Source organism: Puntigrus tetrazona, chromosome 11 (genome assembly GCF_018831695.1).
Source record: "Puntigrus tetrazona isolate hp1 chromosome 11, ASM1883169v1, whole genome shotgun sequence".
Classification (NCBI taxonomy): domain Eukaryota; kingdom Metazoa; phylum Chordata; class Actinopteri; order Cypriniformes; family Cyprinidae; genus Puntigrus; species Puntigrus tetrazona.
In genome coordinates, this window is record NC_056709.1 from 7,930,700 (window position 1) to 7,958,576 (window position 27,877).

The 27,877-nt window shown below is 35.8% G+C and overlaps 1 protein-coding gene across 2 annotated transcripts; it reads left to right on the forward strand.

Moving 5' to 3' along the window:
* Positions 1-1,905: 1,905 nt before the first annotated feature.
* slc41a1 (solute carrier family 41 member 1) lies at positions 1,906-26,975 on the forward strand. 2 transcript variants are annotated; one of them, XM_043252963.1, is made up of 12 exons: positions 1,906-2,073; positions 3,654-3,819; positions 3,897-4,369; positions 8,289-8,396; positions 16,028-16,099; positions 16,919-17,063; positions 18,473-18,619; positions 21,166-21,313; positions 21,480-21,559; positions 21,679-21,813; positions 22,716-22,864; positions 23,752-26,975. In XM_043252963.1, exons 3-12 carry the CDS (start codon positions 3,905-3,907, stop codon positions 23,935-23,937), a joined length of 1,635 nt encoding a protein of 544 aa, XP_043108898.1. In that variant the 5' UTR covers positions 1,906-2,073; positions 3,654-3,819; positions 3,897-3,904; the 3' UTR covers positions 23,938-26,975. The 2 variants fall into 2 exon arrangements, with proteins under 2 accessions (XP_043108898.1, XP_043108899.1); XM_043252964.1 differs by lacking the exon at positions 1,906-2,073 and adding an exon at positions 2,743-2,765 and having other exon boundaries at positions 3,654-4,369.
* Positions 26,976-27,877: the final 902 nt, after the last annotated feature.

Sequence of the window (27,877 nt, forward strand, 5' to 3'; positions counted from 1 at the left end):
CAGATTTTTTTAAGATCCCGCTTAAGGCTAGAAGCTTTACAAGTTCACGTTTTCAGAATGAGCTACTTTGGAGTTTACGATAAACGTTCTCAGCCCTCTTATTCTTAGACATTCTTGTAGGCAAACAAAATTCTTTTTTTTTTTGTTGTTGGAACCTGAAGTCTCCTGAGAAGCACCGCTGAGCACCGGGCGCCAGGGGATCTTGTTAGGGGTCAGTTTGTGGATCGTGTTGATGCCTTGGGGTGTAAGCGCGCTGTGGTGTCCCGGTCGGCCGGCTGAGAGCAGCTTCCCATCATCCCTATAGCTCTCAGAGTAAAGCCATGCCTTGTGACTTCTCAGTGCTAAGGCTTATACTGCATGCACTGGAAAGAAAAAAAAACAAACGTTTTTAATTTCGTTTTGTTTATGCAGGCCTTGCAGGGTTTTTTAATTCTTATAATGGTTCTTATAAGATCAAATTAGAATTTTTTTATTGTTCTTTTTTCTCAAGTCAGTTTTATGGTTTCTGCATCTTTCTGCATCACAGACAAACACACAGTTGGGGTTCCATGTTTTATGGGGACATTCTATAGGCATAACGGTGTTTGTATACTGAAGAAATACTATATATACTGTATATTCTATCTGTGCATCTATCTAAACCTACCCCTTTGCGAAAATTGTCAGCATTTGTAGAATTAAAAAAAAAAAAAAAAAAATGCAATTCTGATTTATAAGCTTGTTTCCAAATGAGGACCAAAAAATGTCCCCACAAGGATTTCAGTTATTGCTCATCTTTTCACCATATAAAACACACACACACACACACACACACACACACACACACACACACACACACATATATATATATATATATATATATATATATATATATATATATATATAAAAGACATACATAGACATACATAAATTTATAATATTTACTGTAAATAAAACCATATAAGAGAGAGAGATAGTTCTAGCTCCACTTTTATAAATTTTCAAAAATGATGTTTTTTTTTTATTACACATTCTAATTAATCCCAATCAAACTATTGTTGAGTTATTTTGATTAGGTAACAGCTAACTAATAAATTGTAACACAAAAACACAAGATAATAAAAACATGATTTTCTGTTTTGAAAATGCTTAAATGAATGTTAATGGATTTATAATTTCTTTGAATCTATGGTGGTATTTAGATTTCTTTTCTAGCCTATTTCAAAATGTTCATTTACTTGTAAATTATGTTGTTTTTCAGTAAAATCAGTGGGGGGTGTCTACATGTCTGCAAATGTAAATATTTCCTAGAAATGGAAAGAAACATTTATAATGGATCAAATATGAAATAAAACCTTTCCAGAGATTGCTGCTAAATTAACTCTCTTTCTTGCAATTGAATAGTAGTTACATTAATATTTCCTCTAGTGTGAAGAATAATTCCTACTGATTCATTTTCTGTGGGTGCACTGGGTGCAGTGAATGTATTAAAGCCGTCGTAACATTTTCAGGAAGACAAACATAATTTATTTAAATAATTATCAAGGGTGCCGTTAAATTAAAATCAAACGCTTCCTGATGCTTGTAAATGAACTCTCATGTTAACACACGCGGGTCCCTTCTCTGCCTACTAAAGCGAAGGCATGTCTCATGAATATTAATTATATGCCGTGACGCTCTGTTTTCTGATTGGCTGGAAAAAAGCTCCCGGGCGAAGAAGCGAATTCTACTAGGGCGAAGGCCGCGGCTTCGTGAATATTTATTACGTTGCGTGACTGAAAGGTCCGGAATGGTTACCAAGCAACGCCTGCTAGAGCTATTTAGATATTCATGAGCTAAGCGTTTTCCATAGTAGGATTCGTAATATCCGTCGGCGTTGCCCGCCTTGCGACTTCCTCCTGTCATATAGATGCGCAGGATCGAGCGCGTGTCAAATGGAACAATGTAACGGATCAGAGTTGACAGCCTCAGTCGAGAGGTTACTGATTAATCTCATTCCGGCTTCATAACCATAGATAAGGGCTCGACATCCGCCTGAATGACGGGAGAATGACCGCAGGTCCGCATTGAGCATTTTAGCGTCTTCTTTTCAAGGTAGGCGCAAGCGGGTGACTAATTTACCTGAGCCTTTAAATACCCTATCGTTACCTGTTATGACAAATAAAACTGTTTAACCGCAATCTGCTAGGCTACCTATTTATTGTGCTTAATTGCCAGTATTTGCGATTTTACTACATTAGTCTTCCAATGATGTGCTTGTGAAGCCGTAAATGACGCTCGATTAAGTAATTGTCAAATATTCACCGAGTCGGTTTAAAACGATCGTTTTTATTCTTATTTTAAACCCTTGAATTCGAAATTTAAAGGTTCCGATCAGAACCTAAAACAGTTGCTCCGCGAGAGAATCTTTGACAGCTTCAGAAAGTTACTAAACTAGTTAGTTAGCCGCTCTAGTTCTTCCAAAAAAAAAAAAACTGTAAACCTCAGACCACCGATCATATGATGTAAATTTTTTTTAAAGAGAGCCTTGATTTTTCAAGAGCCACATGCTTTTACGCAAGTTTGTATGTCGTGTGCCTAAAAAGGGTGTTTTCGCCACTTTGTTTCAGTCGCTGTTAAGTTTTATATGAGTCTTAAACGAAGCGAATAAACTTTCTTTACCGAGGGATATACGAGCGAGGTGTTGATGCAGAGCGGAGCGGCACCGAGCCGTGTTAATTTACGTCGTCCCATGCTGCGCTGGATTTGATCGGACTACTAAGTAGGGATTTTGTTTCAGTGTGGAGGTAATGAGCAAATTGTTGTTGGCTCGTATCCCCTCTTCCTTCTGCCGTGCCGAAAAGACTTTTCTGGGTGCTTGTTTCTCTGAAGAATCGCCCAGAAAGTTTCGTCAATCTTAAAAATATATCACGTCGTGGTCGGTTTTTTGAGGGTTTTACGCCTGACGGAAAGTGAATGTCGTCATACGCCACTAATGTGTTTATATATATATATATATATATATATATATATATAATAAACTTTATATTGGAGCTGGTTTAGTATATCTGTTTATCTATCTGTCATTGAACTTGAATGAAACTTTCAGTTTTGAGTGTATGAGCTCAGTAATTTCTAGTCAGGTTCATGGGTTTTCAGAATTTTAACTTGATTATCATCTTAATACATAACAATGAGGTAATGCACATTCTCGTACCTTAAATCAAGGCAGCAATTAAATCTTAAATCTTTTTGCTGAAAGGCTAGATCCGTCTCAAAGACTTCTGAATGAAACTGAAGAAAACAGTGTAGGAGCTAAAATAATTTAACTTATAATAGATTTCGCAGCCTTTAGCAGGTGACACGTCGACCTTATCAGACTCAGGCATTTCAGTGAGTTGTAACATTACACTGGCTCCAGAGACCTTTAAATACATTTCAAAAACCAATTTACCACGTGGTGTAAAGTGAGCTGTCTCCAGCCCTCCAACTGCCCAGAGCTGGTTAGAAAGTTTTAGTCAAGTGCCTCCATGAGACTCTAGCAGTGGATGTTCATTACAACCCTAAAACCCATTTTTCTGTTTCCTTTTGTGCTTGTGAGATATCGGCTTTGTGAAGAATATTTCACTTGGATTTTTTTTATTCATTTTTTGCACACAGACTAACATGTGGCTTTCTGTTGTTATGTCTTAAAGGAAAATTTGCTTTGAATGGGGAACGTAATTTGCATGCTACCCAAGTTCAGGCAGGATCTTACACAAGCCTGGAGACGGGGAACGCACCTGCCTCTCTTCCTCGACCTGTAGACTCATTCATCAGCACCAGCCGTCTTTAATGGGATAAACTATCTCCAGAGATCAGGTGAACGACTGATCTAAACTCAAGTAAGAGCCTCAAGCTTCTTAATTTTCTTCTTAATTGACACTTTACATCCTAAGGCCTCCGCATGGTACTCTGGTCGAAAGATCAAGACAAACTGTCCGACATGTCCGCCGGGACGGAAAGGATAGAGATGAAGAAGGAGGGGGCGCCGCCAGCGTTCCACCACTCTAACGGGTCGGTCCATCCGGTTATACTTCCCGACAACACCGAGGAGGTGCCCCAGACCCCCGGGGAGTACGAACTCACAGAGGTGACCTCCATACCAGACCGCAGTGATCAGGAGAACGAGCGGCCGGACATGGTGGTCCTAGACTGTCGGGCCAACGCAAAGGGCCAGAGGGAAGAGGACGCCCTCCTGGAGAACGCCAGCCAAAGCAATGAGAGTGACGACACTAGTACGGACCAAAGCCCGGTGCCGCCGGCTCCACTAAAGGAAACGTCCTTTTCCATTGGACTCCAGGTTTTGTTCCCTTTCCTGCTGGCAGGGTTTGGGACAGTTGCAGCTGGCATGGTTCTGGACATTGTTCAGGTGAGTAAAACCCAGTTTTTGGTGTTTAATGTTGGATTGCAGAGTTAAATCAATCAATTGAAACAGTAAAAAGGATCATAATATTGTAATATTTGTGAATATTTTATATTCCAAGTTCTGGAATATAGCTATTTTTTTTCCAAAAACACTTGATGTCGTTGGGTTTTTTTTTACAGTGGTCTCCCAAAAATAACTTTCCATTGAGCCAAGTGTAAATAACATTTTAATAATGTAAATAAGCTTTTTCTGTGCTTCTAATGAAACAATTGCTTACATGTTAAATGTTAAATGTCTTTAATAAAGAATATATTATATATATATATATATATATATATATATATATATATATATATATATATATATATATATATATATATATATATATATATATATATATATATATATATATATATATATATATATATATATATATATATATATATATATATATATATATATATATATGTATTTTTCATCTTGTTTCTTTTAAAAGAAGCAATCTATTAAAGCATAACCTTTATAAATGCTAAAATGCTATATCAAAACTCATTCTGGTTTTGCATTTTTGTGATGCTCAATCAATGCTGATCAATCAGGGTCTCACAAATGCTACCTGACACTAAGAACAGAGCATGTCAGACGCTGTTCAGAAAACCTTCTTTCCACGTAAGACAGACAGATAGATAAATAGATAGATTGATATGTCTTCCTGTTGTACACTGGTAGATGCAAAAATGGTTAATCTTTAAACGCTTGGGGATTTCCAAAAAATATTGTGGGTACAGAGTCTCTGAAGAGGTGTGCTGTTCCATGTAATACTTACCTCACTTCCTCAGTTTCCTCTGTGAAAGACAGAAATCACGTATTCAAAAATCCAGAGAGTTTATTGCTTATTGTTGCTTTTTTGAGGAAAGGGTGTAGACCTGTGGATTGGCGTAGGGTCGTTTTATAACCAATTGTGAAAGAGTTGTTATTCACGTACAGCATTGTAGAAGCCATGAGGTTTTACTTCACTACATAATACAGTCCAGAGCTCCACACCCTTCGTAGTCTTAACCAGCATTGAAACTTGTTTTTCAGCCGACTTGGTGATTTTGCCTTTTACCCAGCTGATGTGGAATGTATTGTGCTAGAAAACCTCTAGTCAGACCTGTTTTCGCTAAATTCCGAATGTGTGAAACTATTTTAACCACAAGGACAACAGACTAAACATTAAGGTCTGACAGGAAGCCAGTTGGGGTTTACCACATCCACCTTCATCTCATTTTGACAGGATTCAATGCAGACAGACAAGCATAACCTGTCCTGTCTAACGTTCTGTCAACCGAGATCTTATAGTAAGTTTCTGTGTAGTTAAGTTTGATCTTTGATCATATCTTTGGCTCACAAGTGCAGCTGACTGATTTCAAGTTTTGTTCCAGATGTCCTGTAGAGTAACTGGACAGAAACAGGTGCCAAAATTGTGCTTCCTTTCTCTCCTAGCGTCTCAAAGATCAAACAAATGACTTGTTCTGTTTGCTAAGCTGTTATAAATCATCTTAGTTCCTTAAATAGTCAGCATGTAAGATTTGAAATGAATATGTAGCTGCACTACTAAATCTAGTGTCAATATTTTAGGGCAGGGATGCCTTATTCTGTTCCAGGACATCGCACCCCTTGTTTAGGCTGTGTTCACAACCCTTTAAATATTTATTTTTTATTTATCCTTTTTTGTTTTTCATCCCAAATAGCAGTGATACACATTAGTAGGTATTCAAGTAAATTTCCTAATAGTTTAACTAGTTTTAATAGTTTTAGTTAACCATAACCACGCTGCTATGGACACACAATAAATCATGCCTCATGACATCAAGGTAAATCATGGCTTGTTGTTTTTACTTTTTAAATGAGCAGACTAATAAAGTGTACATTTCATAGACTCAAGCCAGTAAGCAACCACCTGCAATACTCTAGCAACCGACAATAATTTACTGGAAACCACATAGAAACACTCACATGCAAATTGGTTGAGTAATGGGTAAGAAATAATCTCATTTTCCAGACAGTTTTTAGATTATCAAAGGGGTAGTTTACCCAAAAATTAAAATCATTCATTCATCATTCATCTACTCACTCTGATGTTTCTTTCTTCCACAGAACACAAAAGAAGGTATTAAAAAAAAACCCCTAATGTTCTTCAAAATATCTTCTTTTGTTTTCCACAGAAGAAAGTAATGTCTTACACTTTTTAAAATAATTATTTATTTTATAATTAGTTATTTATTGACGCTGATGGTTCCATGAAGAACCCATAAAACATTCATGGAACCACGTAAGATTGTTTATAATGAAAAATGATTAATTTTTTAGATTATTAAAATGTAAAATAAAAATAAGAAAACATGTCTCTTTTAACAAATGTCTGCTGAAAGACTTATTGGAAAACCCAAAATGGTTCACGGTGAAAAACCCTTTTAGGAACCTAATTTTAAAGAGTGTAGGTTTGGAACAAGAAGAGATTGAGTAAATGATTTTTGAGAATCATAGCATGCACAAAGACCGCTGCAGGTTAACCGATGTTCAACACAACCCAAGTTGGTAGAGCGTCTTCAGAATTCCTCTGTGACCTTACACGCTGAGCCTTGGAGACCAAGGTGCTGGATCCGAGAAGCGTTGCCAGCCAACATTACACAATCCTGCAATCCGAGCCCCCCTTCAGTTGCATGCCTGCACTGCTGTGCGTCAAGTTCGCAGAACCCTTGGAGGCACATGGAGGCATTGGCCAGGACTGCGCTGTTCCCTGAAGACAACATCGTACTGGGGGAGGGAGATAGACAGAGTAGAGGAGGTTCAGTCAAAGGGAACCGAAGACAAAGTGGCTGGGCGCCAGCTCCCAATTGATGTTCGTCCTTTTTTAAAAGTGGCCCCTGCACTGCCAAAGACTCAAGGAAAAAGAAACGGCCATTAAAACCCACCCACTGGAAGCTGCGCTGCTCGAACTCCTTAACTAGTGCTTTTTGCCTCTATTTGTAGAAGATTTTGTGTTATGTTTACCGTTCGCTTTTTCTTCACCTTTCCGTTAGCTGTGCCCGCCGCTCTTTCTCGCTCTCTCCATGTGCTGACAAGATGCTAGAATTGATTTAGCTAGTCAGTGTCAGGCCTGTAATTGCTGTGCACCAGTGGGAATGAGTCTAAAGATAAGCACTCCTTCTATGTATTGATCTATACTGCCTGCTGCTGCATTGCATCTAAGGCACTGCAGCCTAATGGAAAAAAAAACAGCCTGCCAGTTACCCGAGTCATCAACTTCAGACGTCTCAAGTCAGATGCTTGGAAAAGGTTCAAATGGACGAGGGCATCAGTACATCTAAAATTGGTCTGAATTTAACTTTGGATGATAAGATGGCAAGCTAAGAGAATTTCTCATTAGAAAATATCAATATAGAGAGGTTATGTTTCTTGGGGTCTAATCATACATGCAGTGATCCTCAAAGGAAGGCTTTAATCAGGGGATATAAAAATTATTTTCTGTATCAACAAGTCGATTGTTGACAAGCAGTAAGACTGCAGAGCTATAAAATAACTCAAAATATCACATCACAATTTTTTCCATTTAATGTAATGGCTTTCTAGGACATATAATTCAGATTTTAAAGTATCTCTCAAGTGTATTTTTCCTTCCTATGGATTGTATATACTACAATTTTTTTTTTACAATTTTATCACCCCCTACATTCATTTTACCACTGAGTAGCCTAGACTAGATTTCATAAAATTTTCCATAAAAAAAGATTATAAAAATGCAGATGATGATCAGACGCCAGTGACATAAAAAAAAAACAAAAAAACATTTTCACAGCTTTACTTCCAAAGTAGAAGATCTCTAGCTGTTGTTGTGCTTTATTATTCAGTGAACTAAAAAGTGTGTCTTTCTCAATAGCACTGGACGGTATTCACAGAGGTGACTGAAGTCTTTATCCTGGTGCCTGCTCTCTTGGGCCTGAAGGGGAACTTGGAGATGACCCTCGCGTCCAGACTGTCTACTGCGGTAAGTCCTATAGAATAAAAATAAACACATGAACTTTTCAATGGGAGTGAAAAATAGCTGGGTATTCGTTAGGTCAGCACAAGATGCAGATAAAACTGTAAAAAAAATGGACCTTCGAGTAAAATTCAAAAAGACTTTTAAATGAGTGGTGGAAAAAAAAACTATGTATGCAAGCATATTTTTATTGACGTCATATAACTGAGATGTTAAAATCATCACCTAAATGTCATGATGCAATTTCACTTGCATTGTATTTTTTCTTTTGTCTGGATGGTGACTAATGTTTACTTTGTGCCACTTTCAGAAGTGTATTTGAGTTTTATGTAACTTCAGCTTACCCAGTTGCTCAAAAAAAAATACATACAGCTCAATATAGGCTAAATATAGCTAAATATTAATAGTATTTGCAAAGGGTACCAAAGGGCTGATAATTGCTGTTGTTGCAATTACAATATTTAATATTGACCAAACATTTAATTCTAATGTCCACTTAATTAAAACAATAAAAAATTGTCCACCTTTTGCGACAGAAATGCTACAGCCTACTTAATCACAAAAACACAACCCCTACCAAAATGAAACATGCTTTTATGGTCGTAAATATTTTTAATTATATTTTGTGTGATTTCTGAATAATTAAATGTCTTATTTCCATAAAATCAATCGCACTGTATTAATAAAATCATATTGTTACCTGCCTAGAACTACAATTGTAAATTATCATGATGCTCAAAATTCAACTTTTTGCGTCACATAAATAAACTAGAAGTAGAAGTAGAACATTTGAAATCATATCTCACAAATATTACCGTTTTTACTGCTTCTACTTATAAATGCAGCATTGGCGAGCAGAAGACACTTTGTAAAAATCTCAACGCTCCTTTTGAACGGTACACATTCTTCCGAATATGTTAAAAGTACGTTTGTTTGCTCGTTTTCATCCGTTTTGAACTGTATCTCTAAAATGAAACATTTACACAACGCTTCATTGTCCTTCGCCGCAGTATGTTAAAAGTAGGGTAATAACTTGGGCCGTCTGCCCTATTCTCTGAGAGCTTAATAGGACATCATGTAGGACAGTATGGTCAAATTAACATCATTTTAATCCTGTTAAGCACATGACTGTGCACTTCCCCTAGTTTGCTCGGTACTCCTACACTCTCTGTGTCTCGGCTAGACGTGGATGTGCCAGGTTTGTGGCAAAGCCAGACATTCTTTTGGGCTGTGGTTCTCTGAGCTCCCGCCACAAGATTACATGTCGAATCATAACACATCCTTAAGCAGCCCACGTTAGCTGGTTAAATCTGGGAGCGACGCTGTCAGATGTCATTGTTTTTTTCATTATTTTTGCGAGCACCGATTTAAAGTAACTATAATTAGTCATCCCAAAGTTTCATTCAGTCATCATTTGCTCCTTTTCATGTCATTTCGGCCCTGTATTCTTGTTTAAAGAACACAATGTGGTGTAGGAACGACACGAGAGCGAGTCAATACTGCGAGCACGTTTGTTTTTAGGTGAACTGTACTTTTAAACTGTCCCTACTAATTGCATACCTCGTTAAACACGCACTCAGTAAAAGTTCATCTGCCTTTCGCTGCAATCCAGTGATTCACAATAATCAGGTGAACAGAAAGCGTCTAACCCCGCGGCCTTGAGGTCGTCTGTGTGCTGTAAATCTACACTAAGTGCTCAGTTTCTCCCAACTGCTGCTAATTATCAGCAGATTAAGAACACTGTTGGTTTCTAATGGTCTTACTTCAAAAAAAAAAAGACTGAATTCCTTTCGTAGTGTGAATTAGACCCACATGACCATTTTTTTCATTTCTTGCCTTTGAAAATGATTCATCTTTGTGTAGATGTAGATTTTTGCTCGTCTCATTGGGACTTATTGGAGTATTACAAACTTGACTTCAAAATGGTTTGATTAACTTGATTAAGTCCTCTGTCAATGTTTTCCTATTGCAACAAGAACTTGATGTAGAACGATCTCTAAGAATTCTTAGTGAGCATTTTGTTGAACAGAGCCTAAAATATTGTATAATGTCATCAATATTTTTGGTCCATTTTTCTGGAAGAGAAACACTTTACAATTTAAATGTGTTATATACTTAAAATTTTATTTTGTCGCCATGGTAGCAAACAGGCCATTCATTTTTTGTTTGTTTGTTTTTGTTTTTTTTTTTCATTAAGACTGCATTAAATCGATCAAAAGCAAGAGTAAAGACATTTATAATGTTTAGAAATATTTACGTTTTAAGTAAATGTTGTTGTTTGAACATAATTTCCTGAAAACTTGAACTGTAACTTGTATTACAGTTTCAAAAATATGACATAAAATAAAATAAAATTAATTAAAAATGTTGTCAAAAATGTTTTCATCACTGAAAACTGGATTAATGATCCTGAAAATGTAGTTTTGATCACAGAAAAAAGTTATTAAAATATTAAATATTTGAATGGAAAAGTTGCAGTAATAATAAATTGCAGTAATATCTCACAATATTACTGTATTACAGTATTTCGACCAAATAAATGCAGCCTTGGTGAGCATAAGAGTCTTTATTACGATTATATAAATAATTATATAAAACATATATCAAATTATATAAAATTTTCCATTATTATTATTGTGTATCATTATTACTGCTTATTTAATTGAAATATTCTCTTTGTCAGAAAGAAGCTTTTACTTTATATGATGTAAAATTGAATCTTTTAAAAAAAAAAAGTTATTATGAATCTTGTTGGTCTTATGTCATTCCACAATGCCTGGAAGGTGACTAACTGCTCTCTGTACAGTGTTCCAGTAATATTAAGTCAGAGGGTGTTAGCTCTTGATCCTATTAAGTATTACATCCCATAAACCCTGTGCTCGCTTGACAACCTGCTTGTCAAAATGTTAATGGCCACCTAAATGTGTATCTTGTTTCTACAGCACAAAGCACCTAATCTGGCTTTCTGCCTTTATCTGAGTTTGTGGACTTAAAAAACCAGACTAAACGTTACGCGTCTCCAGCCGTTGCCTCTGCCAGAGGTTCCTCCCACGTCGGCTTCATTTATCGTTCGTAGAAGTGTTGTGTGCGTGACCACTGCCGTGTTTTGCATAGAGTGATTTGCGTAAAGCTTATCATCATTACTCGGACCCCCACTTATCAGTAAGCGACAGCCTCTCGAAGAAATAGTTCACCCAAAAAGGAAAAAACGAATGTTATTTACTTATAGCATCTACATATCATTCCAGTCTTATTTCATTATTTCCGTGAGCACAAAAGTCTGATATTAGGCAGATTTTTCACGCTCAGAAAATCACAGCATAAAAAAAAAATTACAGCTCTCCCGAAGTTATATAATAGCTTGGTGCGAGGAAAGATCAAAATGTAGTTACTTTTCTTCTTTCTCTTTGCCGAAGCCAATTATTTCTATCCAGTTTGTGGATCATACTTATACTGCAAGTCGTACTTATACTGTTATCCAATAAAACAACCCCCCCAAAAAACATAGTTTTTCAGTAAAATACTATATGAAGAGTGATAAATGTCACAAAAATAGCTGATTGCCGTGCATTATTCTCCACATATAGTATGATCTGAACCCTGAACTAATTTTTCAAAAACCGCCCAACAAACACCCTTTTTGATTTTGAACAGAAGCCGATATAAGTCAGTTTTAGCGAATCAGTGCGCTGTGTTCAGGTCAGGTGACTTGTTGAACCCTGTTATCTTCTTCAGGGCGTAAAAGAAAAGTAAAAGCTGGTGAACAGTGAAACAGTGAACACAACGACTGCGTTTGTCAGGCATCTGTATTGTTATCTGAGCAGATTACAAAGATTAAATTAGTATTTTCTTTTAACTCTAAAACATGAAATGTGGAGTTATCTGCTTTTGCCACAAAAAAAAACAAAACAAAGCTTTTTTCTGCCTTTGCTATGAAACAAACTCTTAATATATAAAGAAAAGAAAATTCAATGAACTTTCAGAAGTTCTTAAGAAGATTTGTTATTTGCACAATAAAACGTGATTTCTAAAGAAATCTGTAAAATAAATGTATCTGTATGTGTCTGTGTATATATGCAAAAAACCCATTGTCAGAAAGATAATGTAGTATTTAATTGTACATGTAATATTTTTAGAAGCTCAACAGACTCATATTCTGATATTATTCATTATAATTTGCTTGAAAAGAGTTTCGTGATCAGTGGAAGAGATGAAGTCATGAGGGTGAGTAAACAATGGCGGTATACTGATTTTTGGGGAATTATTTAAGCATGAGCAGTGGAAGTAGCCGAGCCAGCTGTGTTTCCCCTCACACCGTGTGTGTGAGCGCTATAAGACAGGACGCAGTGCGGAAGAATCGCTCTGACCGCCGGAGCGGGGTCACCTCGGAGAGCAGCAGGCAGCTGGCACCGACTCAAGAGCTCCTTCCGTTTGCCTCATGGAGGCCCAGTGCACACAAACACACACACACACACATACATTTATTTCACTTAAACATAGGCGACAACTGCCCCACTAACGGCCTCTCCAGCCTGCTTTTTCCTTCATCCTGTTGCACAGGATATTTGTAATATAGCAGCGTTGCTAATTTGCTGTTATTGTAGTTTGAGTTAGAAATTAGATTGCAGGAAAAAAGAAAGAATTGATGTTTTTCCTCTTGGTGAACACTAAATGGACTGCAGTGATTTGTAGACACACAGAATAAACTATTGAGTCTTAAGTGGCTATTTTATTACTAGAGCTAACGCATAGGGTTAGTGATTTGAACAAACCCTGAACTCTAGCTAGTAATGCATCCCGTATTCCTCAAATTGTGCAGTAAATATTTTTTTTAGAAGGGATCAGATTTGTTTTTTGTTGGGGGTTTTTTCAATTTCAAACATTTTCTGTTTTCTAAACACCCTTTAAACTAGGTACTTTGACAAAATATTTATTTATAATGTTTTTTACTGATTATATGAAACACTATTATGCCTGTTGTGTAATAAACCCCAAAAGTGTTTATTATTAACAATCAAATTTGTGCTCAAATAAAATCCAGATTAAAAGGTAACACTTCAGAATAAGGTATCATTTGTTACTTTAGTTGATGTATTAATTCACATGAACAAACAATGAACAATGCATTTATTACATTACATATTCATTTTTTTTAATGTTAGTTAATGAAAATACAGTTGTTCATTGTTCATGTTATTTCGCAGTGTGGTTTTAATAATGCATTAGTAAATGCCGAAATTAACAAATATTAATAAATGCTGTAAAAGTATTGTTCAATCTTAGTCCATGTTAACTAATGTAGTTTGCTAATGTCAACTAATGAACCTTAGTGTTACCAATTAACATTTTTGGGTTTTTTTGCCTTGCCTTTCCTGCCTAACTTCTCAGTGAGCATCAAGAACAGCCTATAGCAACTGCATAGAAATGTGTGAAAAAAAAACCACCCGGAGCACCTTAAAAATGGCGAAAGAAACGTCAGACAGCACCCTTGCGTTAGCAGCAACTTTTTTTTACTGGCAAGTAGCACTCACATATTCTTCAGAATGTGTTAAAATCTGGTTTATTTTTTCATGTAGTGGGTAATTGAGTTTTTTAAGCAGTGAGCTTCACAGGAAGCTCAGAAGTGCTGCAGCTCTTTTGAAACATAATGAAAGGCTACAGTGAGGTGCACTGAATGTCTAAAAGAGACTGCTGGGCTGTCAGCTTCTCAAATGCATTCTGCCCACGTACTCAGGCTATTCTACTTCCTGTCTCATTTAGGAAAGAGCACTGGTTCCTCCACATTTGTGTGTTGGGCTGCTGTACTAGACTTGCACTTAAGAAACTGTCAGCCGAGGTGTACCTTTTCAGGCATCATGTACAGCCGATGTGTTTACAGCTCATAGGGGTTTTGAGAAGGATATATTGACTTACTGTACCATATCTTCAATATTTATTCTGTGCATAAAATGTAATTTCTTTATCTGTATACGTGAAATAGCTAGGTAGTTACAGTATACCTGCATCTCCACAGTGCAGTAGGGTTGAATAAGTAAAATGATTTATGAAATGCCTTTTTATTAGTTGTATATTTGGACTAGTAATTCAGTAATCTGGATTACATATTTCAAAAGTGAAGTACTTGTAATTAGATTCAATTACATTTTTAAAATACTCTTAATAAGACTGCAGTTACTTTTTTATTGATTGATACATATTATCACACTCTAGCAGTAAATGATGCATAATTTATTGATAATTCCTAATTCTTTTAAATTTATCTTTCTGAATTGCCTACATTATATGCAGGCTATCAATATCAACTTAATTGTAATTTTATTCTTATTTTGTTATTAGTTTATTATTAGTTAAATAAATTGGTGAAATTCTATAATATATGTATATAGTTTTTATTTTATTTCAAACAAAAAACGGTTAGGTTCAGGTTAGGTAAAAAAAATGACTGAAAAAATGTTTATTGTATATTTCAGTTTAATGAGTCTCACCATGATGGTGTTTAGTGTTTGTGTAAACGACACTGAGCTCTTTCTTTGCTCATGTTTAAAAGCTGTTTTAATGGGCTTTGGTTGATCATATGACTTTCTCATCACCACCTGCATTTGGTGGTTATCAGTATCGGTGTATTTCAAAGGTACAAAACATATTTCAGTCTTTTAATAGGTTGTTATATTAACATTATATCAATTAATGAAATTACGGTATTTAACTGTAACATGTAACCGTAAAACCAAAAACATTGTTACCTGTTTTTTTCTATTCTGTTCTAATTCCGGTTCAATACCCTCCAGTATGCTAATATTCCCATGATTTGTTATATGCTGTTTTTATTAGCATTTACCTCAACTTTTATAAGTATGCTATCAATGAGTTAATATCCAGAAAACATTGTTTTCATAGGTGTTTTTTTTTTTTCCCTAAGACACAAATATTCTCCTGAGGCAGGTAGTTTTGCCCCAGTCCCGGTCCAGGTCAGGAAAGGCCTCGTCCCATGATACAGAGAGCTTCTGTTGGGCCAGAGCCACTTGACATTAGTGTCTGTACTGAGAGAGATGAGATAAGTAGGGAGAGGAGGATAAGATGCATCTGTCCAGCTCATCAAACCCTCTTTTGTCTTGTGAACTGACCACTGTTTGTTCTAGTGGAAGCTGGGCCGAAGCCGCCTGAGCACCAGCAAAATATATGTTTCCCACCATGTATGTTTCATTCTTTTTCATGCAAAGATCACAGATTAATGATGATCCCATGAGCACTATTAGCTGTTTTGTGGTTCTCGAAGACGACACGAAATATCTCCTGCGGTGTACTTTGTGTATTTCAGAGTGAAACAGAATATCCAGTGGGAAATAATGTAGGGCGGGGGTTTGTTTCATCCACTGAGATTTTATTGGATCATGAATTGTTTAACTATAATATTGTCAGGCTTTTGAATAGCCAAAGTATTCGGTTTTAGCATGCGACCCATCTCGCGCCATTCGTGCTGTGAATGATATCTCTAACTATGCAGCTTTTCTGAGCGATCAGCTGTATGATAAAGCGGGATCAGTGTTGTTCACTCAGAGGAAAGTGTGCTGTGGTTAAACTATAATGGGAACGTTTGTAAATGGACTTCCTGTGTTCTCTCTTCCCCCTCTCACCAGGCTAATATTGGACAAATGGATACAGCCAAGGATATGTGGAAAATGATCATGGGAAACCTCGCACTAATTCAGGTTGGACACCTTCTAAAAATATCAATCTTGTTTGTCTAATGTATGTGCCAACTGTTCAACTCACAAGGCTTTGATCAGGCAAGCAGCAAAAATCTGCTTATTTGGCAAATCTGACTGTAAGGTTTACGACTGTAGCACATATAAATATAAATATGCTGCTAATAAATTTTTTTTTTAATTTTATGTGATTTTTTTTGTCATTTTTCTTAGTTTTTTTTTTTTTTTTTTTTTTTAGGTTTTTATTATATATATTGAAACAATATTTCAACTCATTTAACTTATCAAGTCAACATTTTTTATATTTAAGTTTTTTTGTTTTTTTTGCGAATGTTTACATTTTATTCCAGCTTTAATTTACAGAAAAATTTGTCATTTTATTTTATTTTTAGTTAACACTTAACATATGCAAGTGTGTGGTACTGACTGTGTCCAAATGCATATCTTTCCTTATGTAATAAAATATATATAACATTCGCTGTGCAGTGCACGTTAAATTACAATGAAGTCAGCAATTTCAAAAGAAGCAGATCAGATTTCATCCTTTTACAGACGGGATGGCCATTCCTATAGATTTGTGCTCAATGTGTGAGTCACGTGACCTATGGGGTTTGATTTCTCAAGATTGCATGCTTGACTAAACAATTATGTAATGATTGGGTGATGTTTTTCTTGGAAATGACCCTTAAACCCAATAGCGGCATGTGTACGCTAATGATGAAAGAGAACAAAGTAAACTTGACATAAAGACTTTGAACTTCATGAGGGTGGGAGGATGTTTAAAAGAGGTGTCTGAGTTCATCATGCCCCTCCTGATTTCAGGTTCAGGCCACAGTGGTGGGCTTCCTGGCTTCCATCGCCGCAGTCATTTTTGGCTGGATTCCAGAGGGTAATTTTAAGATGGGCCATGCCGTTCTGCTCTGTGCCAGCAGCGTGGCCACGGCTTTCATCGCTTCTTTGCTGCTAGGTGAGATGGTCGTGTCAACAAAACTCTTCAAAATAAGATTTTTTTATTGGCATCGTTGGCCTGTTTTGGAACACTTATTTTGTGCACTTTAAAATACATTTGTGCATAAGGTCTCATCCCAAGAACTATAAAACATTTTCACAATGTTGCAGTTTAGTTGCATTTAGATCGCATCTCAGTGCAGTATGTGGTCCCCCTTTATACTGTATTAGGTGGCCTTAACTACTGTGTACTTATATTTAAATTAATCATATATACATGGGTCAAAGACTTTCGTTTAACCATAAAAAAATGAAAAAGTGTAATACTGTTTTAAATTGTTTTTGTTAACCCCAAAAAAATTAAAAAAAAGTTTTCTGTTTAAATTAATTGCAATTTTGTTTTTGTTTTCTGAAACCCCAAATACTAATTATTTGTGTATTATATGACTTTTTTTGCCACTAGCATAGGTTTTACTCATTTGTCTTTAAGATTTTCTTTACTAACTTAAAATACAAAAACATTTGATTTGCTTCCTTTTATATATTTTAATATGTTCAAGTCAAAATAAGTATGTTTTTTTTTTTTTACATAAATATTGTGACTGACAATGTAACATTATTTAAATAAAATTTTGACATTTTATTCTCCAAAAACTTATCTGAAACGTTACTTACGTTTAATGTGCATCTGTAATTACATTTATATTTATACAGTACTCCATCCCTCACACCTTAACCCACATTTAAACCTACCACACCACTTAACCATACCCACATCCCACTTAAATAACGTTTTGACCACAGTAAGTGCATTGTACTTCTTTTTTTTGATGCAAGTACGTAGTAGTTGAGGCCACCTAATATGACCTAATGTGTTAAATACATTTTACCGTGCGCATTTTAGTATAAAACAAATAATGCGATCAAAAAGGGTTTTTTTGTGTGTGTGTGTGTGTGTGTGTGTTAAAATACAATAAAAAATTAAATGCATATTTTAGCTGCAAATGCATCTCAGTTTGGATGTTTGCATTACAAAACTATATATATGTATATATGTATATATATATATATATATATATATATATATATATATATATATATATATATATATATATATATATATATATATATTGTACTGTAAAATATATACATCTGTCATATTAACCATGTAGAGGTTAAAATGTTAAAGACACCTCTACCAGCTGAGATGAGTAGCAGCTAATGCTTGTTTTGGAACCTGGAGGTACAAAGCAGCTCTGAGGTCGCATTTCATCACCATAGTGGAAATCTATCCTCCAAACAGGAGGTATCAAAAACCAAGAATGTCTAGTCTTCATTGTTCAGGAATGACACAATCTCCTGACACAATAGTTAATTCCACTATTTCAACACTAACCTGACAAATCTTTCCTCTCCGCTTCCGCCTAGGTCTTATCATGATCGGGGTTATCATTGCGTCCAGGAAGGTTGGCATCAATCCAGATAATGTGGCCACCCCCATTGCAGCCAGCCTCGGTGACCTGATCACCCTGGCACTGTTAGCTGGCATCAGTACGGGCCTGTATAAGGAGCTCGGTGAGTGGACGCCTCAGATCGCTGGCTGGGCTCTTTGGGAACATTGCTGTAATCGGATATCTACTGTCAGTGCATTTTGTGAACCAAGTGCAGGCAGATATATGAGCAGGCACACTAAAGTTTGTAGATTCACAATACATTTGAGCGGATGACTTATGAACCGAATAGCTCAGAAACGTAATTATCTTTCCTCTGTTTCCAAGTTCAGCGGCGGAATGAGAAACTATCTTGGCAGCTCCCGAAATAAAACATTTGTATGTCTTAACCGAAGATATCAAAAGTCAGTTTCTTCATTAATTAGCCACATTTTGGCACTTTCTGTATCATAAAACTGGTGATTTAAAAAGAACACTAACTTTCTTTTTTTCAAACACAAATTCAGAAAAAGAAAGTGCAAAAATATGGTCCAAGAGCAAGCATAAGTGTATGAGTCAGGAAAAAAAAGGGTTTAAGCATAAAAATGTCAAAGTTTTATGTTAATTTTAATTGCATTTTTTTGAGCCAAAAATAAATATGATACATGTTTCCCTGATTTACAAAAGACATGCACTAAAATGCCTGTGTAACAATTTTATCAGGCAGGTTTACAACAAAAATGTATTTTTACCATATTAAAAACTAATTACTTTTAACCCAAATATTAATTAGTTGTAATTTTTTACTATCCTAGGTTTTGCCCATTTGTCTGTAAGAATTATTTAGTAATTTAAAATACAATCAAATTTAATATGCACCCCTATTATTTTATATATTTTAATAAGTCAGAATAAGCATGCTGTTTGAATTGTTACATAAATACTGTGTTACACTGTAACATTATTTCAACCAAATTTCAGCATTTTATTCTCCCTAAAAATATTTGAATCCTGAAATGTAGACACTTTACTTACATTTAATGTGCTTTCTATGGACATAAAATCATTTATAAGTGCACATTATATTACATTTATTTACCTTACCGTAAGGTTTGGAGTCAGTATGATTTAGTTGTTGTTTGTTTTTTACAAAATTTCAAGCCACCAAAGAATCCAAGAAAATCCTGTAAATTGAGCTTTGCATCATAGGAATGAATTACATTTTAATATGTATACAAATTTAACACTTAACCGTTTCTTCTGTTGAAGGTTAAGTTGTATTTTGTGTACTTTTGATTCTCATGAGTAATACATTCATTCAGATTTCCCCAAGTCATCATGCTGAGTCACGTTAGAGTGTAGTGGAGCTTGTCGGGGCATGTTGGGGCTTGTTAACGCCACCTGCTTTGCGAGTTTCTTTGGTGCACCTATTAGAGAATCAGCTGTCTCCATAAAGAGGCAGCACCAAGTGGGAACGAATATTCTAGTTTAGATTTGTGCTTTGCAATGAAACAACACAAGAGCACATGTATTGTTACTTGAGCGTTCTTGTGGCAGCACCTTGGTGTTTGGATGCGCAGTGAACTGTCGTAAAATTAGACTGTGCGGATGGATTTATGGTAAAGATTGATTGCATGTTTATGTCTTATCAAACCTCACAGACCAAACTGTCTGGATGTAAACAAGCAACGGTTAAAGGTCTTACCCGACTTCTCCAGAATCTGGGTGTTAAAATGCACCCAGAAGAATGCTTTAATTATTCACCAGGCTTTGGTTTTGAAACGTCTTTGGTTCCACACGTCTTCCATTAAATGTATTGTTCATGACAATTTAGAAAAATATATATATATATATATATATATATATATATATATATATATATATATATATATATACAGTGCCCTTCACTACTATTGGCACCCTTGGTAAATCTGAGCTGTGAAAATAAATCTGCGTTGTTTATCCTATTGATCTTTCAACTTTTATCCCAAACCCATCTTGAGTGTTTGCTGCTAAAAAGCCAATTCTTTAGATTCATCTGACCACAGAACAGAAGTTCCAGTCCTGTCTGATAACTGAAAATGCTGGAGTTTAGTTTTGGATGAACGAGGAAAATTTTTCTTGAAACCCTCCCAAACAACATGTGGTGATGTAGGTGATGTTTGACAATTTTTTTTAAGGATTTCTAACCCCAAGACTCAACTATTTTTAACAATTCATTGGAGAGTCTTTGGCGATATAGACACACTTCCTCTTCTAGATATTTTGATAACATTTTCTGTTGATTGGAAATTCTTAATTATTTCCCTGATGGTGGAAATGGTCATTTTTAATGCTCTAGCTCTTTTCTTAAAGCCACTGCTCTAATTTGTGAAGCTCAGTTGTCTTTTGCTACACTTCAGAAATATAATCTTATTTCTGAAGTGAAGTGAAACAGGAAGCTAGGGCTGGATAATTTCATGTTCATAATCACCCTGTGCTTAACATTAATATTTTCACAGCCACCTTTACCGCCTTTGATTTACCAAGGGTGCCAAATATTAGTGGAGGGCACTGTATAAACATATATATACACACCATGTTTAGAATTAATATTACACATATTTTAATATTACATTTACATTTAGTATATGTTTTATAATTTAAAACTCAAGAAAATGTGAAAAAAGTCTGTCGTTTTTGTCCTTACAGAATTCAACGATTATGCCAACCCAATGGTTTGTGCCTTCTTCGTCGCCCTGACACCCATCTGGGTGCTTATCGCCCGGCGGATACCTTCCACCCGAGAAGTGCTGTACTCAGGCTGGGAGCCTGTCATTATAGCCATGGCGATCAGCAGGTAGGAAGAACACTGATTATGATAAAAAAGCTCCATTTCCTCATTCCTCTTTATGATGGATGGATGGCTCCGGTGCTGCTGACAGCAGTATGTCAATCATTCACCTCACACCACAGAAGCAGTTTCTTAGTGTCATTAAAATGAGATTTGACTTGTTTTGAAACAGCGTTGGAGGCCTCATTCTGGATAAGACGGTATCTAACCCCAACTTTGCTGGAATGGCGGTTTTCACTCCCGTCATCAACGGTGAGACTCCTTATCTCCTCGTATCTCATGATTCGTTTTTTCCGTCGCTCGTGTTTACTAGCCCTCACCATGACACACCAGAGATCATTGCACACTTTGTTTGTTTTGCCCTTCTACAGGTGTGGGCGGCAATCTGGTGGCGGTTCAAGCCAGTCGAATCTCCACCTACCTGCACATGAACGCCTTGCCCATAGCGGAGCCAAACCCAGCCCCACGGAAATGTCCCACTCCCTGGAGCACATTCTTTGGCTCAGGTGAGCGATGTAAACAAACAGCAGCCCTATTGTTAGCAAAGGCGTAATAAATATTGATAGTTACATATTTCCCGGTATTGTGACTCAACAGCTATGGTTCCATCCACCTGTTTTCATGCACATTTTTAATACTGCATAAAAAAACATAAATGGAAATTCCAAAATGTGCATAATTCTAAAAAAAACGAGCATAAAAGTCGGACAGATTTCTTTTCTGGTGAGAAAGCAAGAGCTTGAACTATGATGGAAACACGCTTACCGAATACATTTCGTAATGCGCATCAAAAAAGACGTGACTTTGTGTGAAACTGGAAAAACCAATGGGTAGATCTCATTGTACAGGATGTGAAATGCTAGTTTTTTCATATTAACAAGTCTCGTCAAAGTGTTTCGTTATAATAAACTCCCAGAACTGCCTTCTCAATAGCTATAGGTAACACTTGTTAACTAGTAATTAAGTGTTTTCCCTCAATAAATACTTAATTTGCTGCATGTTAATAGTTAATATGTTAACTGTTAAGTTTATGTATTGGGTAGGATTATGGATGCAGTATAAGGTCATGTACGATGAGACATTAATATATACTTAATTAGCACTAATAAATGGCTAATAGCCTAGTAATATGCATGCTAATAAGCAACCAATAGGTGTAACTGTAAAATAAAGTGTTACCAAAAGTTATTATATACAGTTCCTCCTACCACTGCAGCAAATTATGTTTTTCTTCATATTTAGTGCAAGTTAATTATGATTTTGTTCTCTTCAACTCACTAGATGGCAACAGTGCTTTATTCGCAAATGTTTTATGTAATATATCTATTTTGCACCTAATTTTACTTAACTTTGGATGGAAACATAGCTAATGCTCCTGTGGCAACACTTATATTTCCTCTCTCATCAGGTGTCAACGCACGTTCTGCCAGAGTGCTCTTCCTCTTGGTCGCTCCTGGTCATCTGGTCTTCCTCTATACTATTAACTCTATGCAGGGTGGACACACCACTCTCACCTCTGTCTTCATTGCATTTTATCTGGCCTCAGCTCTGCTTCAGGTATACCTGAGCTTCTGTTTCTCGGTACAAGGAAATGGTTCAAATGTTTTATTGTGCTTCTGACGGAAAATTTAGTGAATCATGTGGAAAAAATGTCTGGTTCATGTTTCAAAAAGGAAATGATTATGAAATTATACTTTGCATGAGAAACATATTTTAAGATCTTTAAGACATTGTGACGGTACATTTGTATTACTACCATGAAAAATTTTACAAATACACCATTGTTCACAAGTTTGAGGTCAGTTAGATTTTAAAATGATTTAATTAAATTCAGCTAACTTTTTTTAATTAGATTTTTTTAACTTTGTTAACTTAACTTTTAACTTTAGCTTTTAACTGTTTTCAACAATGATAATAATGAAAAATATTTCTTGAGCATAGGAATCATTTCAAAATATTTTCTTATAAATTGCTTTAAATGTAATAATATTCAACAATATTACAGTTTACTATATTTTTGGTCAACAAAATGTAAAAACAATAAATGATTACTAACCCCAAACTTTAAACAAATTTGTAAAAAAATTTAATAAATAGTTTCCAGCCAAAATATCTAGAAATCCTTTAATCAAGAAGGATTTTCCAGTTTGTTTTAATAACATACTAGGCAAAATTAAGTGAGTTTTCACACAGAAAACAAGATTATTTTGCTTACCCATTGGCAGATTATTTAGCTTGTTTCAATTTAAAATGTTAATTTTTACATTTTTTTTTCTTTAAAAAAGACAATTATCTAAGTTAAAAAAAAGAAAAGCATGAGCGAAATGGTGTATATCAGACACAAAATGTAATTTATTTAAAACAAACAAAAAAAACATATATTAAAAAATCCACCAGTGCATTATTTTCCGTTCACTGACACGTTCTCTTGTCTTTCGGTCTAGGTTGTGATCCTGTTGTACCTTGCAGACTGGATGGTAAACTGGATGTGGCGTCGAGGGATGGATCCCGACAACTTCTCCATTCCCTACTTGACAGCCCTGGGAGACCTGCTGGGGACGGGCTTCCTGGCTCTGTGTTTCCACATCCTGTGGCTAATTGGAGATCGGGACACAGATGTGGGTGATTGATCCACACTGCTTCCTCTGACTCTGTCCAAGCAACACAAACGTCTTTATTTATAATGCCACATAGAGAAATAATATCTATATTGTTATGGCTACAATGGCTACCATGATTATATTGATGACAATTTTGCTTTAGTATTGATATGTAATTTCATTGTTGTTTAACTACTGGGAGAACAACAATCCTCATTATTTTTCAATGGGGACGTTCGGCCCGAATTTACGGCCAGTCTCGTTGGCTGCATGTAAAGAGGACATCGACCTAAACTTGAAATATTTCACGAGAGGCAAACACAGAATCCTAAATCACCAAGTGCTACAAAATAGTGATTTTGATGGCGGCTTTCACGGCCACATACAGACAAAAATAAACATATTTGGACCATCACAGAGTGACCTAAATAACATTTCATGCTAGAGATCGAAAGAATCATTTAAGTCTTAATATCGGAGAATCTCAAGCGGGACCTTTCGATGATAAAAACATGCATATACAGTAAAAACGCATAGAAATAAAAGCCCTATTTAACTCGCTATGCTACGTTTTCGGGATCTAAATTTGCTTTAGCAGCTCTGCTTATGGTTGCAGAGAGAGAAAGTAACCTAAAGTGCTTCATTGTTTGATTGAAATCCCTGAAATACTCAAGTTGTGCAATGAAAAGGGTTCATGGGTTGTTTACGGTCAACACATAAATGATCAGACTTTGCCGTTATTATGAAGTCCACATCCGTTAATCTCCAAAATCTCTTCCGTGGACGGTTTCTGTAGTAATAGTTAACAAAGTGGTTATTTTAAAAGGACTGTGAGTAAGAAAATGACAGCCGGGACCCTTTCTATCAAATCAGAAATCATATTTCACAATGTACTTTAAAAGGCTTTCTAAATCCCAATGAATATTCTATCATATAGAGTATGCAGTTGACCCTCTGCTAAGCTGCGCCTTAATTTTTAGTTAAAAGTGATCAAAACTAACTGATAATTATTCTCATGTGACTTGAAAGGAAGTATACATCGCAGAGAAATTTATCAGCCTTTAAGAAATTTCAATTATCCAGTGACATAATTAGAAAAAAAAAATGCTAACTCGGGGCAAAAAAGCTTATCACAGTCAATTAAAAAGAAAAAGGCCCGTTTCATAGCTCAATTACCTTATGGATAGGCTATATTTTTGCATATTATCTGTAAAAGGCAGCCTAAAACTACACTGTAAAATGATTTTTCCAAGAAAATGAAAATGACATGAAATAAAGCAAAGATTGCCGGAGTACGTTGCAGAAGAAAATGCTATTTCAAGTCTTTCTCCTTCAAAATTTCACGCTTCATTGTGCTACTTGCTATTTCTTTGTAATTATTTGTGAAATTTGAGAGAAAGTTGTTAAATCCCACGCCGATTTTGTAATACCTAAGCCGGTTTGTTTTAACGCAAAGCGTAGCGAGGAGTCGGTTGGTGAATTTGTTACTTTAAACGCTCGTTGACAGGAAATGTGAAATGCTCTGCCTCAGAAGCCTTTTCACAATAAGATTTATGCAAAAAAAATGCTTATAAAAAGGGCTATTTAGACGTCTACACCTCTGTACCGCCGCATGCTAGGTATAACAAAAAGTGCTGTTTAACTGGCTGAAGTGAAGCCATGCTTGATTAAATTCCACAAAATAGTTTCTTTCATACCGAAGAGGGGAGAGGTTTCGTTTTGAATGTTAAGAGATTAATGCCACTCAGAAACACTTGAAAGGCTAACGCTAGCAGCTAATCTGTACCTCAGTTCTCGGCCATAAAAATCTCTAATCCGTAGCTGACAGTAAACTAATGTATATTTTAATGACTAGCAAGGCCTTATAAAGCAGCTGACCTCCAGTTTATGGGCAGTGTGTTGTTATTAGCCTGCCGTTGCTAAAGGGCTGCATAGAAACATCACTTTCATATAATTCACGATATATTAAATACAGTACCCTTTTGTTTTTTACTGTACGCTCAAATGTCTGTTTCCTTTAATTGTGCAAGTGCGTTAAGGCGAACTCTAGTGTTAATACGTTTAACGTCGCGTTAGATCGCTGTGCACAAGATGTACTGTAATGTCAGAGTTTGCCGCAAGAGGTCGCACTTGTGCAAGAAGAGCATGCAGCTCCAACGTTTATACCACAATTATGCATTCAAACATCACAAATATTACTGTGCAACTGATCCGGTGCTGCCGTTGTACCATGACAGCTCTCTATAGTTGTGAATATTTCTTCAGGGGATGGGAGGCTTTGTTTATTTATTTCTATAGATGCGACAAAGCTATTTGTAAATAATATATTTATTCTATAAATGTTTATTTTTCATTTTGTTGCATTTTTCTTTGCATTGGACCAGTAGAGATGTTTACTGTATGTTTATCAGTAATTTTTTTTTTCTTTTCTTTTTTTTCGTCTTAACAAATATATCAAAGTTTGGTGCCTAATATCCAGCAAAACCTCACACTCGATCTGGTTCGGTGAACTGAGCATAATATGCCTTAACAAATCACAAGCAAGGCTCGACACATAGGTATTATAGGTCTTCTGATTTGTCTTTTTTCTATTTTTTTTTTTTTTTAATTAATGGAGTTGATTTTCATTGTATTCTGTCGATTTGTGTGCACAAATCATCCCATCCGTTGTGTTCTTCCAGGGCAGATGTATCAGTGGTAGTGGTAAGATATCCAAAGCAAAGCCACTGAGATCCCCATGAGTTTTAGAGGAAATTAATATTTACTTGTGGGTTGTCTAATTTGTCACATATTCCCTCTAATCTGTAATCTGCATATAACTTCCTACAAGAAAACATAACCTTCCTTGAGTTAAATTGCCCTCGAGGGCCAGATCCCGGCCTCTTAAGCGAGACTAAAACTTACCAGATTATCCGAGAGTGTACAGCTAGTAATGGTAACTGGTTATCTGAGTTCTTTGATTTCTTCCCCATCAGTTTCTGCCCCAGCTGCTTCAATCTGACACTGTTAAGGGGACCTAACAGAGGTACTTGTAAATTGCTGGAAATAAAAGATTATATTATTTCGTACGACTGCCCTGTGCTTTCTGTTTTCATTCTGTTGGACACGCATGCCAAATAATGAAAGATCACGTAGAAAGAATTGAAATAAAAATGTGAATCGTATCGACCTACAATACAGTGGATTTTATAGCTAAAAAATGTCGGCTTACTACAGCATTTATTTAAACCGAGCTGCAAAAATGCAGAAAGTTGTTAATAATGAAATTATATGATAAAAATGAAAATGATTTGATCACACACGTGTGCAAATAAATGACTGTTGAATAATGAAAAAAATCAAACTATATATATATATATATATATAAAATGTGGACCACAAAACCAATAAAAGATTATCGATTTTTCTTTTATGATAAAAATAATTAGGATATTAAGTAAAGATCATGTTTTTCAATTTACTAATAATTACCTAATTAATTAATTTGCACAACTTTAAGGTGATTTTCTCAGTATTTAGATTTTTCTGCACCCTCAGATGCCAGATCTTTTAAAAATTGTATCTCGGCCACGTATAGTCTTATTCTAACAAACCATAAATCATTGGAACATTTATTTATTCATTAGCTGTCATGGGATCAATCTCAATAAATTGACACTTATGACTGGTTTTATAGTCCAGGGTTACACACACACACATATAAATATACAGAATGTAATTTATTTCTGTAATCTAAAGCTGAATTCTTTATACTGATTTGCTGCTCACGTAATACCATCAGTGTTAAAATGACTCTTTTTTTCAAGATGTCTGATAAGCGAAAGTTGGACGTCATTGCCGGTGACCTTGCGTTTGGAAGTTACTCATGTTACTCCGATGTTGCTCTATTATCAGTTTGTTCTGCAGACAGTGTTCCTCTCTTATCGTTCGTAACGCAGAGGACGGCTTCAGCGAATACAGACGCATAACT